At 45.8% G+C, this 15,235-nt stretch overlaps 1 protein-coding gene across 1 annotated transcript; it reads left to right on the top strand.

Moving 5' to 3' along the window:
* The first annotated feature begins 233 nt into the window (after positions 1-233).
* Positions 234-5,719, top strand: LOC142855045 (glutathione S-transferase Mu 7). Its single transcript, XM_075981629.1, has 8 exons — positions 234-387; positions 717-792; positions 1,220-1,284; positions 1,563-1,644; positions 1,742-1,842; positions 2,927-3,022; positions 3,110-3,220; positions 5,089-5,719. Exons 1-8 carry the CDS (start codon positions 352-354, stop codon positions 5,176-5,178), a joined length of 657 nt encoding a protein of 218 aa, XP_075837744.1. The 5' UTR covers positions 234-351; the 3' UTR covers positions 5,179-5,719.
* The last annotated feature ends 9,516 nt before the right edge of the window (positions 5,720-15,235 follow it).

A 15,235-nucleotide genomic window follows, 5' to 3' on the forward strand; every position in this document is an offset into this window, starting at 1 on the left:
GAATTGTCACCACTAGGCAGTGCGGCTGACAGCTAGACCGGAGGCTTCAGAACAGCAGCCCCATAACGGAGGAGAGCAGAGACACTAAGGAGGAGCTGGCGAGTCCAGCCCCGCCTTTTGCTTCAGGGGGTCAGCCAACCCACTGCGTAATATCTGAGCTCAAGCTCCATTGGCTCTCATTTGTGGTGGGCTTGGCCCGCCCCGCTGGACTCCGGTATTGGTCCAAACTGGGGCCGGGGGCGGGCGGTCTGAAAAACTGACAGAGCTAAGTCCCGGTCCCTCCATTTCTGGCAGCTTTCAGAACGTCGAGCCTAGTCTGACACTGACCCTGTCTTTTCGGACCACAGCATCATGCCTATGATACTGGGTTACTGGGACATCCGCGGGGTAAGTGAGGGTCCAAAAGCAGAGTAAGATTTTGAGGAGGCGTAAGGACACACACAGTAGATGGGTTTGCCGGGGAGGATTGTCTTCCGGAAGGCAATCTGTGGAGGCATGCTATTGGAGATGTGTGTGTGTGTGTGTGTGTGTGTGTGTGTGTGTGTGTGAGAGAGAGAGAGAGAGAGAGAGAGAGAGAGAGAGAGAGGGAGAGAGAGAGAGAGAGAGCGAGAGAGAGAGAGAGCGAGAGCGCATAGAGATGGTAAAATTAGTACAGGGAGGTGGGGACTCATCTGGAGGGGGTAAATAATCTCACTGTCTCTGGTTGTCTGTTGCAGCTGGCCCATGCCATCCGCCTGCTCCTGGAATACACAGACTCAAGCTATGAGGAGAAGAGATACGTCATGGGTGATGGTGACTGCACCTTCCTAGTCAGATCCCTACCCTGCTCCTGCCCACTGGTGCCCAGCGGCCCATGCCTAGGCCCCTTGTTGCTCAGCTCTGCCTCTTCTTGTTGGAACTAGACTATACCCCCTTATAGAACCTTAACCGTGTAGTTTGCTCTACCAATGGAAGATGCTAAGGAACGATTAGAGGGTTCTTTGTATATATAACTGGGTTCCATTCCCTTCAGCACTTGGCTAAAGATTTTGTAAGCTTTAGCGATGGAGGAGCCCACAGCCCTTATAGACTTCTTTATCCTTGAAACTTGCAGTGTGAGACTGTGTGAGTCAGCTTGCAGGTCTGCTGTCTCAGAGAGTCTTCAATTCCTTGGGAGGGTCTTGGGAGAGGGATCTGAACACATGGGTCCTTTGATTTCATGTTACCTTGTCTACCACAGCTCCCGACTATGACCAAAGCCAATGGCTGAACGAGAAATTCAAGCTGGGCCTGGACTTTCCCAATGTAGGTGCAGGGAAGGGAGGTTTGGGGAAGGTTATGGTGTCCCTATTTTGCACAGATCAGGAGGTCCGGTGTCGGGTTTTTCATCCGCCCACCCCTGGTTGTCCACATCATCTTTTTGGTACAGGCTGTATCCCAGCTCTTTGACTCAAGTGCATTGTGTTCATGGAAAGTTTCCCATGCCAGGCACAGTTGAGTGCCAGGCCCCATGTCTGTCCTCACCCAAGGAAGGGATGCCGGGACCGTGTACCCCATCTGACCATCCCTGTTTGTCTCTCTAGCTGCCATATTTAATTGACGGGCCCCACAAGATCACCCAGAGCAACGCCATCCTGCGCTACCTTGGCCGCAAGCACAACCTGTGTGAGTGGGGCTGGCTGCAGGGTGGGGGACGGTGGCCATCCTCCTGGGCTTGGTACAGTGGGATGCTGAGAGTGAGTCTGTGCTGTGTGTGCCGCAGGTGGGGAGACAGAGGAGGAGAGAATCCTTGTGGATATTTTGGAGAATCAGCTCATGGACAACCGCATGATGCTAGCCCGGCTTTGCTATAACCCTGACTTTGTGAGTCCTACTCCGGGCTGGGTGAGGTGGGAGAACAGGAGCTTGCACCCTTGCCTTCCCACCTTCTCCGTGTGTTTAGCATCTAATATTCTTAGCCCTGTTCACCTAGAAATGGTGCCCTGGACTGCAGCCTTCGTGTGGCACAGCCTGGAGCTAAGATGGGGCTGTCTAAGGCCTTCCTGGTTACAAAGCAAGATGTCTCCAAATCAAAGCTACCAAAACAAACCAACCCCTCCAGGCGCTTGTGCACACACTCACCCCCCTCCACACACACTCCTGCCCACAGAGTGACCCGCAAACCTCAGAGTCTTGTCAAATGAAACTCCCAGTGAACTTTACTGCCTTTAGCAACCAGTGCAAACCTGCACAGTCAAGCATCAATACCTGGGCAGGAAAGACTATGTTTAGAATCCTCAGCTCTGACTACCCGTTTCTGCCCTGGGTTATGGCTTCCACTTGGCTTAAATCATCGGTGCTCCGGTAGTTCACTCTCAAACAATGAGGAAAAAGTGGAGCCACCTGGAAATGGAAGGGCGTCACCACCTGGGGACTCTTCCCAAGCAGATTCCCAGAGCCAGGATGCCCAAGGTGGTAAGCAGATGTTCCCCATAGGCAATCCGCAGCCAATCAACTCTCTCCCTGGTCTCTTTCGCCCTCGCAAGTTGATCTCATCATTTTTGAAGCTGCACCCAAGTCCTACCCTTCTCCTGCCACTTTACCATGTAGAACATTCGACTTCTTTTCCAGAGTGCTTAATTGTTTGCTTCTTTGACTCTGCATAACACCTGAGTCCAGAGCCTACCCACATAGTGCTGATTGTGACCCACAAGAGTGGTTCTGGACATCAGTGGTGAGTCCCAGGGACAGGGTATTCCCGTGTGCCTTCTCATCACCTCTGACACTGGATCTGGCGCCTATGGGATCTAATCAGTGCTGACATAACAGAATAAAGCCTGGATTAACCCGGGCCCAATCTCTGGAAGGCAGCCACACCTCTGCTCAGATGGGGCCTTCACAGCCCTGTGAGCTCAGCCTGTGCCCAGAATCTTGTGACTGAGGGTGGTCACCGTGTTTTCTGCTGTAGGAGAAGCTGAAGTCAGGCTACCTGGAGCAACTCCCGGGAATGATGAGGCTTTACTCCGAGTTCCTGGGCAAGCGGCCATGGTTTGCAGGAGACAAGGTAAAAGGAGTGGGGTGGACAGGAGGAGGAGCTGCCATTCTTCCCAAGTTACCAGATTCCAGTACACTCACTGGCGGCTTCCTGCAGATCACCATCGTGGACTTCATTGCTTATGATGTCCTGGAGAGGAACCAAGTATTTGAACCCAAGTGCCTGGACGCATTCCCCAACCTGAAGGACTTCATCTCCCGCTTTGAGGTGATGTTCCTAATCCTCTTTTTTTCTTGAATTTCCTTCCTTCCTCTGATAAATCCATAGTCCTGGATCTAAGTTAAAAACAGCAAAAACAGTGGCATTTATTGAGTCTGGCAGGACCTGTGCTTAGCATCTTTTTTCTATAGGGTGAACTTTATCATTATGATCAATAGGGCAGATTGAATTGTGATTCCCATTGGATAGATATGAAAACAGACTATAGAAGGTAAGTCCCTTACTAGCAGAGATGATACCCAGCTCCCCTTGGTATCTGGCTTCTAAGGTCAGCAGGCAGTGGCTATGTTCCTATTTTCTGTCAAAAGAAAGAGCCTTGGGCCCTTGTGTCTGGGTTACATAGCCCAGGATGCTGTGGAGAAGGCAGAACATGGCAGGAACTGTGTAAGCCATGGGCATTCTGAGAGGGAGGCTTGGTAGGATTTATGTGAAATAGCCGTGTGTGGACAACACTCACACCCGATCTTCAGAACGCTTCCCTCCATTTGATCCCAATCTGAGTACATGACAAACCCAGGGCTGTTTCTTTGATACTAGATTTGAGAGTATGTGTGGGCCCTGTTCAGGGTTTTATCCTAAAGTGTGGCATGGTGTGGGGCTTTTCTTCCCTTTTCCCATGTTTCCATGGAGCCGTTTTGTATTCTCTCCTATCACTGGCCTCGTCCTCTATATGAGACTCAGCGTCAGGCCCAATGAGACACGGAAAGGACTCCACTCGGAGACTGAGTACGGCAGAGAGATGGGGACCTAACAGACATGGTGTCAGATGGGTGCTGGGAATCGAAGCTTCAGCCTCACTGCACGAGTCCCCCGGACTCTCCTTAACACCCACATAATCTCTCCTTTCAGAGAGACTTGGCAATTGCAGGTGGTGGGACAATGGGTTTCTAGTTGGGCATCTCTTTAAATCAAGCGATACCTCATCTCAGTTCTCACCAGCTCTGACTCTGGTCCTGATGCAGTGGCCTTGGAGTATACCAGAGCTGTGTGGGCATGATAGGGAAGGATGGAAGAGCCAAGGGCTGCAGCCCAAGGCTTGCGGCTCCCGTCTCCTTGACAACAGTCAGCTCTAGGGCTCTGAACACTGTAGGAATTATCTGAGCTGGCTCTACCGATAAGATGGAACAAAACACACCTGGTGTCCCTTTGCAGTCTCTGTATATAGCAAGGCTGAATATGAGGCAGCTTGGGGGCACAGTGAGATTGGCCTGAGGTTCCACAGAGAACAGATTGGACCTCTACTTTCAGGAGTGATTAGAGCTGGCTCAACACTCCAGGATGCCCCTCCTCCCCTTGTGCACTTCATCCAGGGTTTGCCAGGTCAGTTGTTGAGGTCCTGGCTCTCTGGTGTGCTGCACTGGCCTGTTCTGGACCTCCTTGTCCTGCTACAGGTATTTTCTGTGTAAACCAGCCAAGAGGATGTTCCCTGTGGAAAAGGAGCCTGTCTGTGAAGACAGGGGGTGGTGGGGTGTCCTGCAGGAGGAGAGGAGGGCACTGGGCAGAGAGGACACAGAATGGAAGCCCTAGAGCCAGACTGACTCAGTCCCTGTCCCAGGGACCAAGCCACCTAACACCTCTGGACCTCAGCTTTTGTTGACATGTAGGCACAGTGAGACTGATCTTGGATTATCAAGTGGGTGATCTGAGCATATATATAACGTAATATATATACATAATAGCATATACATAATCGATATGGATACAAAGCCTGTTGTAGAGTCTTTATAGGAAACTGAAGAGTTCCCCATTCAGAACTCTAATACTAGAGCCTATGGGGAAAGCTGTTCCTGGAGTGGGGCTGCTTATCCCTGTGGGGCTGCTGACCTGAGCTCCTGCTCCATCCTTCTCGCTCACAGGGCCTGAAGAAGATCTCAGAATACATGAAGACTAGCCGCTTCCTCCCAAGACCTGTGTTCACAAAGATGGCCATTTGGGGCAGCAAGTAGAGCCTTGGCTGGGTGGGGTGTATGATTACGTTGCCAGATTTCTTTGGATTGCAAGGAGCCCAGGGGAGCAGCCTGGACCCCTGCAGCCCCAAAGCCACCCTTTCCTTCTCCTTTCTTTCCACCCCGCTTCAGACCCCAAGTTTCACAGTTATCTCTTTTTTTTGCTCATCGAATTCCTGCCCCACATAGGCTCTGTAAACCATCGCCACTCCTTTCCATGATCAAAGTACCCTTCTAAAGCTAAAGTGCCCTTTACAGGCTCATGTGTTTGGATACTTGGTTCCCAACTGATGACCACTTTGGACAACTGTGGGCTCTCTGGAAGGTGTTGGGGGGGGGCTCTATCTGAGGGAGGTTGCTAGGATCTTAGGCTTTGACCGTTGTAGCCGCGCCCCTGTTCTGCGTGCTGTTTCTCTGAGCAAGCTGTGCTGCGACAGAAACACTTATCACTGCATCTGTGACTCAGTCCTATTGCCTGCCTTCCCTGCCCCTTTGAACTGTAGCTCCTGAACCATGAACTGGAATAAATCATTCCCCCTGCCTTGGGTCGTTTTTGTTTGGTATTTTGTCATAACAACAGACAGCTGACGAGAAGCCTAATTCCAACAGATCCAAAACCCCTTGTAGAGGAGCTTCAATACTGAAGGCCGTCTCTTTGGTCTTCCGAGGTCTCTAAGTCAACTGCCAGCTTGGCTTTTGTGTTGCTTCATGTGCTTCATGTGTGACATTCTTTTATACACATTGTTAGTGGGAAGCTTTGTCTCCTCAGAATTTTTCCTCACCAGTTCTTCATTTGCATCACGCACTCCCAAAGCGATTTAAAAACCACACCAAAGAGCGAGTCGCCAGGAGATTTTTTTCAGGGTCTCAGCGGTTCCCATGCATGGCACCAGAATGAGCTGCTTTATGGGTAGGCATTCAGTCCAGGCTCAGTTGGGAGAATATGGCTACTCAACAAAGACCTCTTATCCAAAAACAAAATAACCAGAAAAAAAATTGCAAAACAGACCAAGGCTTGAACAGGCATTTCCTAAAAATGAACGTCCAAGTGGTCTATTAGCTCGTAAATTCACAACAAACCCCAGTCATTGCATACACTGTAACATCTTAGCATAGACCTACTAGGATGACCAGGATCCAACAGGCTGGCAATCGCTGGCAGTTTATGAAGTAATGGAACTTGTGTTTTGCTGGGTGTATAACCACTTTGGAATGTTGACAATGGTAAAGCGTTGAGCAAGTAGTGACCTTTCACCCAAGACTTTTGTCTTCCAGAAGCTGTGAAGACTTGTGCAAGAATGTGGGAAACAGCTTAGTTTTAAATTTCTTCAGCAGGAAATTAATAAATCAAGTGTAGTTTATTAATATAAAGCCATTAACATGTAATGAAACAGAATACCATAATTTAAGATAAATGTGGCAATGTTCTAGACCACAGCATGTATGCGTCTCGGTGACATATTGTTGACTGATGCTGACAATGACATAATGATCCACACACGTAGAAAGTGCATTCTTATCATTCCGCTTTGATAGGAAGTGTGATTGGGTCAGATGCATGTTGACTTTGGCAGGGTTGTTTATTGACAGGAACTTGTGGAGAGCTAGACATGCTCCTTATCTAGATCTGAATGGCAATTACACAAAGAATACAGATAGCAAAGTCACACAGGTACATGCTTAAGAGCCGCACATGTATTTCATGGGAGTTACACATCAGTGGAAAATATGCACATTGTATATCTTACCGTTCGCATTTCTTGTGTGCATCTGTCCATGGATGAGAACGGCAAAATGGCATGTATTTTGGTTTTTTTGTTCACTAGTATTTTAAGTGTTTACCACCTAGAAAATACCCTGAACCTAGTAGGGACTTCATGAATGGCTATTTAGTGACATCACTTCATTGTCTCTTGCCTTTTAGTAGTGCCTGCTTTAATGTTCTTGCCAGGATTAGTCTAGCTTGGGTCCAGAACCCTGACTAGAGGCAGCGAGGGAGTAAAGAAAGAACAGACACACATATAGTGAAGCTAGGATCTGGTCGGGTTCTGCCACCACCACAACCTGGGTAATCAGCTTGTTTATTAGATAGAGCACAGGAAAGGGGATAAGGTCAGCTAATCTAGGTAATTATGCACTCTTAGGCTGTGAACGTCCAGGAGGAAGAAGCAGCAGTTGCTGGTCTTTGCACACACTGATCAATTGCTCATAAATACTCCGACTCCCAAGAAAAGCTTTGTCATTCCTCTTGAGCCTGGGCCGTATGGGCAGTGGTTCTGCCAATAGTCCCATGGTTCCAAGGTCTTGTAGTCCTCTACGTAGCTGTGCCTGTGTCAAAATAACATTCGCTCGGGACTTTGTTCACTCAGGGCTTCCTCTGCTCCCTATAGGTTCTGCTCATTCTTTCTTTAACCTTTTACTTAAAACATATTAGGGTTGGCTGTGTTACTCATTGGTAGAGTATCTGCCCAGTACACACAGAGCCCTGTCTTGGACCCCTTGCCCAAGAAAGAAAAGAAAGACCATAAGCTTCTCTCTCTCTCTCTCTCTCTCTCTCTCTCTCTCTCTCTCTCTCTCTCTCTCTCTCATCTCTCTCTCTCTCTGTGTGATGTATGTGCACGTATGTGTTTAGTTGCAAGTGTCTGTGTGTGAACATGTGGAGACCAGAGATCAACAATGGGTACCTTTCTCTATTGCTCTGAACCTTAAGTTTGGAAACAGGGTCATTGCCTGAATCTGAAGCCCTGTGTGGCTAGAACAGCTGGTGAGTGAACTTCTAGGATCCTCTTGCCTCCGTCTCCCAGCACTGGGATTACAGGTCCCCAGCCCAAGCCTGGTTTATTAAAGTGTGTACTAGCGATCTAAACTCAGGTCCTCCTGCTTGTATACCCATCACTTTAATAAGCCATTCTCTAGCCCCACTGAGGTGTATATTTTTTAAAAGTGGGACATACCAACATTTTACTTACATGTACTTTCATGAAACTTAGCTGTCTTCTAGTATTTGTTCCTATAAATAAAATACTATTTTCCTAATCCTTTTCATGCTACTGGGCACCTCTAACATTTTAGCTTTCATTACACCAGTATGATGGTCTTTAAATGCATCGTCTCCCTTTTTTTGGTTCCTGTATTTTCGATGATCTCTAAAGGATACCGTCTGGGGCATAGAGAAAGACCAGCTGTGTGGTGTTTTAAGAGATTGTGTACCTGTTCTACGAATACATTTACAGTGTCACCAGGAAGACATGTGGCCCCTTTCATGTGTCAACAAAGCACTTGGAGTCCATCGTTCCACTTCACAGTACCTCTGAAGTTTATAATGGACTCTTTGATGCTTTTCCCCTTCATTCTTGGCTAATTGTTACTGTGCATACCATTTCCACTTGATGGATCAAGGCCTGTGAGTCTCCCTGTGTAAAACTCTGCTTATCCAACAGCTCCCTGGGCTTAGGCAACAGTTAAAAGATGAGCTGCTCGCAGTTCAAATCTACTCGTCCCCTATAGCTCAGTGTTATTAGTTGATATTCAGGGTCAGGTTTTCTATCACAAATAAGATGCTTAATTTTTTTTGTCTTAACTTGACTGGACAAATGGGTGGCCACACAGTTGTGCAGTATTCTTCTGCTGTGTCTGGGAGGCTGTTTGCAGAAGTGATTAGCATGAAGAAGGAGACTGAGTAGCAAGGAAACATCCTGACCATCGAGACAGGTAGACAGATGGATGCATTGGAACTTAGATCTGATGGGGGGATGGGGTGGGGAAGTGTGAAACTGGGATCTCTGTTCAGGGAGGACATCCATTTCTGGCGTGGAGAAATCTGTGCTCCTGGTTCCCTGGTCCGGCTTAGCGGAGACTTATACCATCTCCCTGCCACTCACTCCCCTGTCGTGTCTACCTGTTCAGGTACATTTAACAGCCCAGGCAGTTTTGCTTTCTTCTCTTGCAGACTAAAGATGGTGGGACTTCCTTCCATCTCCATAGTCTCTTGAGGAGGTGCCTGGACCTGGGACAGCCTGCTAAAGACTGCACAGGGAGCAGTTTTCTGACTAAAGAGTTACTCTTCCCTACCCTAGAGGACCAGGGTGCCTAGCCTTTCCCCGTGCCCAACTCTCCATCTCTCCTTCCATATACGCAGCCTGATGCCACTGGGGCAAGACAGTTTCCAGGTCCTCCCTCCTGGTAACTCTTTCCAGGGTAGTGTCTAGTCTGGTCCCCTACGTGCTGGCCACCAATTCTCAAGTAGTTAAAATTCAGTTGAAGATTCATGAATCATAGACTAAGTCCTCTCCATATTAACTATAAAGTTAGTGGAAATAGGGAATTTCCATAACTTAATTTTAAGGTAAGTTTTAAAAAAGAACTCTTTCTGCTTAAGAATTGAACAAACAAAAACAATACAAAAAACCCCACAAAGCCCCACACAGATCATTTTATTTTACTGCAGTAGGTGAACAGACACGGATCATCTAGATTTCAATACTGGAGTTTAAATTCATAACATATTTAACATCTGTTTTCTGTCAGGAGAAAAATACATTTTATCTTCCCAAAGATAAGAGGTTATTATCAGTTAGTGCTGTTGCCTTTAACTAAGTCTAATAAAGAGGAACATGGGTGAGGCCCATTCCGTAAATTCTCTATTTCATACACAATACATTATGTGTTATGTGTAAGTAGCAGATAAAAACGTGTTTGATTTGTAAGATTAAATGAAATGGTCATACTCTTCATGATAAAGAACAAGGAACTATTGCTACTAGATCATATCACACCTTAACAAACTGTTTTATCTATAAAGTAAGCCATATAGATAGCAGAAAAATGAAACATGTCCAAGGATTTCAGCCTTCTTATTCCACAGTTTTTCTTTCTTTCTTTCTTTCTTTCTTTCTTTCTTTCTTTCTTTCTTTCTTTCTTTCTTTCTTTCTTTCTTTCTTTCTGTCTTTCTCTCTCTCTCTCTCTCTCTCTCTCTCTCTCTCTCTCTCTCTCTCCCCCTCCCCCTCCCTCTCTCCTTCCCTCCTTTCTTTCTTTCTTCTTGTTTTTTTTTTTTTTTGTTTTTTGAGACAGGGTTTCTCTGTGTAGCCTTGGCTATCCTGGAACTGCTCAGTAGACCAGGCTGGCCTAGAGATTTGCCTGCCTCTCCCGAGTTCAGGAATTAAAGAAGCATGATGCTACCTGGGTCTTTTTTTTTTTTTTAATGATTTTTTTATGGGATCTTTTTTTCTTGAAAGCTATAAATTGTATGCTTTTGTGTTTGTAAACATCACACTTTCAAGTCATTCTCAGGAAGGCTCATCCCTTGGCTTTGAATGCACACCTGACCTGGAGGAGGGCGAGCTAAAATCCGTTCCTCTAGAGCAAGCTCAGCCGCCCTAAGCGTTCCAGTGCTGGACTCAGAGCTGAGATTTTCATTCCAAAATCAGCAGTGTGAGACAGGATTATTGGGATCCCTGACACTCTCTGAGTGCTCTCTAGTGTCCCAGGTGGAACAAACTTTCCTCAAATAATATTAGTTTCTGGTACAATTCCTACACTTTGTAAAAAATGTATTCCAAGGCACTGGGCAGTGATGTGTTTATGAAGGAACCAATTAGAGCTCCTAGGTTTTAACACTTAACGTCAACCCCTTTGACCATCTGAGAAGTCCCAAAACCCTTTGGTGCTTCCTAGTCTCTTTACAGTCTCTTCTGGGCATCATATGCCTACCTGGGTCCTCTTATTTGCAACTGCATCCCAAGCTCTATGGTGCTGATTGTTTTGATGTTATTGACTTCAGGATCAATCAATGACAGAAACCCCAGGCCACTCTAGAGGCTAAAGGCGTGAGAGACGGTCACCTTCAGTCAACAATCCACCACAGCCACACGAGAAATCTTCATCCAAGACAAAAAAAAGTTCCTAGCTGGTGATGTACGGTGAGAGCAGAAAGAAAGGCATTTAACACCGTGTCCTCCATTGAAAGTGGGCCAAGACCAGGACGTTCAGATAAGGACTCCCTAGGAGGTCACTGACTCCCACTCAGGCCTCCTGGGAACTGGAACAAATTGGTGTTATCTGCATGAGAACCGGCCTCCTGTGCGTCTCTGACATCAGTGTGTGTTCCTTGGGATGCTGGTCACACAAGGACAGAGCAAGCTCATAATGCCACCCTGAAAACTTCTCTCCCTGTGGAAATCCTTGTGACCAGCCGGGAAGAAATGAGGGACTGCTAACGAGACACCTGTGTCCCTCAAGCTGGCCTTCAGACTATTGAAATGATGAACTCCAAGAAGCTAGAATTTTCTCCAGGAATCTCCTGCTGGGAGAAGGAAAAGGCTGGCACCAGACAGTGGGAAGAAATCTCTTCCTAGAAAAGAGATTTTTTTCACAGTTTTTATAACGCAGTTCCAATAGCTTGTCAGACTGAATTCCAGACATGGAGTCACCAGCAGCTGGGACACCTTGACAGGCACTGTTTAGACAACCACATCCCCGACCTTCTATTTAGGCTTTAATCTCATTTATAAAATTTTAAGGACAGGGCAAAGCAGACATAGTTGTACAGTGGGCGTGTGGATTCAGAGGGTAACCACTGGGCTAGGCTCTCCCTCCACTGTGTGGATTACCAGCGATCAGACTCAGGTCATTAAGTTTGGTAGCAAATCCACTTATCCACGTAGCCATTTCAAGGCTCCTTTTTTTTTTTAATTTTAAAATTTTAACAGTACCTGAAAGTACTATTCTGAGAAAAATAGGGTAAGTTTTTAGAGGTATATTTCTGTCTTTGTAGTGATCCAATTCGTAGGACAAAGACATTTGATTCCCCCACCCCAAGGTTTGGTAATTTATTTGTTACTCTTAAAGATTTGGTTTGGACTGGACCGGACTCAGAAGCGGAAGCTCACCAAGCACAGCCCACGTCTCTTGACGATCTGTTCCTGGCATTTTTAAAAAGTATTTTTATTTGACTTGGCCACATTTTCCTTATCCATTCTTTGGTTGAGGGGAACCTAGGTTGTTTCCAGGTTCTGGCTATTTATGAATAATGCTGCTATGAACATAGTTGAGCAAATGCCCTTGTGCTATAATTGAGTATTCTTTGGGTATATGCCCAAAAGTGGTATTGCTGGGTCTTGAGGTAGATTGATTCCTAAATTTCTGGGGAAAAAAAAGTTATACTGATTTGTAAAGTGGCTGTACAAGTTTGCACTCCCACCGGCAATGGAGGAGTGTTCCCCTTGTTCTACATCATCTCCAGCACAAGCTATTATCAGTGTTTTTGCTCTTGACCTTTCTGATAGGTGTGAGATGGAATCTCAGAGTCATTTTGATTTGCATTTCTCTGATTGCTGAGGATGTTGAACATTTCTTTAAGTGTCTTTTGGTCATTTGAGATTTGTCTGTTGGAAGTTCTCTGATTAGATTTGTACCCCATTTTTAATTGGATTATTTAGGATTTTGGTGTTCAGTTTCTTAAGTTCTTTGTATATTTTGGAAATCAGACCTCTGTCTGATGTGGGGTTGGTGAAGATATTTTCCCATTCTGTAGGCTGTCATTTTGTCTTATTGACTGTGTCCTTTGCTTTGCAGAAGCTTTTCAGTTTTAGGAGGTCCCAATTATTAATTGTTTTAGTGTCTGTACTACGGGGTTATATTTAGGAAGTGGTCTCCTGTGCCAATGCATTCAAGTTTACTTCCCACTTCTTCTTCTATGAGGTTCAGTGTGGTAGGTTTTAATTTGAGGTCTTTGATCCATTTGTACTTGAGTTTTGTGCATGGTGATAGGTATGGATCTATTTATATTCTTCTATATGTCGACCTCCAGGTATGCCAGTACCATTTGCTGAAGATACTTCTTTTTTTCCATTTTATAGTTTTAGCTTCTTTGTCAAAATTCGGGTATTCAAATAAATTAAAAAATGATACTATGAGTCTATCAAGAAATGAATTCATTAATAAGGTCAAAACATTCAACGTCTAATTAACTCCCAAAACCCATCAGCTGGCAATCAAGCTTTTAATACATGATATCCAGACTAGTTTGGTTTCTGTTGTTGTCATGGTGATTAAAAAAAAACCATGCTAGAAAGCAACTTGGAGAAGAAAGGGTTTCTTTCAGCTTACAGAGTATACTCCATCATTGAGGGAAGCCATGACAGGAAGTCAAGGCAGGAGTTTGAAGCAGAGACACAGTGCAGGAATGCTTACCTGGGCTGCTCTCCTTGGCTCGCTCAACTAACTTTCTTGAGAACGTGTCTGGAAGTTCTAACAGGGGAGTGCAGTTACTCATATACCCTTGCCCTGACACTGGTCCTCAGGAGGGATGCCCTGACACCGGTCCTCAGGAGGGTTGCCTATGGAACAATGAGGAAAGAAGAGGACATCTGCTTCGCCAGCCAGATCAGCCAGATCAACCCTGGAGATCAACAGCAGGTGACAGATAACCCTCACTTCTGCAGCTGCTCTTCTTATACTGCTCAGGGCCAACCTTTCTAGGGATGGTACCGCCCATAGTGAGCTGGGCCCTTCTACCTTCACCACAATCAAGATAATGCCTTGCAAATGTGTCCACAGCCCAGTTTGATGGAGGTGGTTCTTCAGTTGAGGTTTTCTCACTGAAGGTGTGTCAAGCTGATGAGATTAGAATCACAACCTTTTTGGAAGGACATTTCATATTGAGGCAATAATACCCCCCCCTTTCTGCTCTAACTCTCACAGGTTTTATTTTTTTATTTTTTATTTATTTTTTGGTTTTTCGAGACAGGGTTTCTCTGTGGCTTTGGAGCCTGTCCTGGAACTAGCTCTTGTAGACCAGGATGATCTTGAACTCACAGAGATCTGCCTGCCTCTGCCTCCCGAGTGCTGGGATTAAAGGCATGCGCCACCACCACCCGGCCTCTCACAGGTTTTAGCACTTTCTGAGTACTAAGCCTTTAACAGGAAGACCAAGCTACAGATGGAACTAAAGGTTTTACTAGCCAGGTATGGTCACATATGGCCAGGTACTAGGACACAGTTCTAGTACTCAGGAAGTGGAATCAGGAGAACCAGAAATTCAAGGTCACCACAAAACACAGTGAGTTCAAGGCCAGCTTGGGGGGTGGGGTGGGTATGTGAGATCCCATTTCAATAGAACAAGACCAAAAAGTTCTCTGCTTTAAATTTAGAATGGTTCTATAGTTTTGATTTGGAATGTTCTCCAAAGGCCCACATGTTAATTAAGGGTGTGGTCCTTAGCTTGGCATGACTGGGAACTGGTGGAACATTTAAGAGGTAGAATATAGTGGGAGGTTTTAGGAAATAGGAAAATGGCCTTGAATGAGACTGCGGGATATTCTGTTCTTTCCCCCTCCCCCATTTTCAGCCATAAGGCGAAGGAACTTCCTCTGTCACATGCTCCTACTGTGATAGATTGCCTTGCTGCAGGGTCCCAAAGCAGTGGGCTGTGGACCATGAGCAAAGACATCTCAAACTGAACCAGAAACGCACCTTTCATCCTTTTAAGTTGATTACTTGAGGTATCTTGTAAAGCACTAGAAAACTGACTACTACAACTGCACAAATGGTTTGTCTGTTAAATGTCTTGACAAGTGGGTTTGAGCTGGGCTTGCTAGAGATTGAACCTAGGAACTCATCCATGCAGGTATGTTCTCTGTCATTAAGATATATCCCTAGACCCTACATGGCTTCTCTCTTGAGTCTATAGCTCGTTTCATCCCCAGATGAAAAGAATGAAACAAAAGTTGCTGTCATGGTCTAAGAATGAAGCGACCTTTAAGACCAGAGGTGTGTTTAATCTCTAACTGCTGTCTACATGTGAGACCCAAACAAGCGAGAATGGGATGGAGTTGGGATTCTGTCGGGTAGAACACTTGTCTAGCATGTGCCAGGCCCTGGGTTTAATCTTGAAAAAGGAAAACAATTTTTTAAAGAAGAAATATTTTTAAAGATCAAAAGAATCAAGCTCTCCAGTGAGAAAACAATGCTTGCAGTCAAAACTCAAATGACTTCCAACACAAGGTGAAAGACAAAATGATTTCCTCATTGTACACAAGTGCAATTTGGTAGCAACAAA

Source organism: Microtus pennsylvanicus, chromosome 7, assembly GCF_037038515.1.
Source record: "Microtus pennsylvanicus isolate mMicPen1 chromosome 7, mMicPen1.hap1, whole genome shotgun sequence".
NCBI classification, from domain to species: Eukaryota; Metazoa; Chordata; class Mammalia; order Rodentia; family Cricetidae; genus Microtus; species Microtus pennsylvanicus.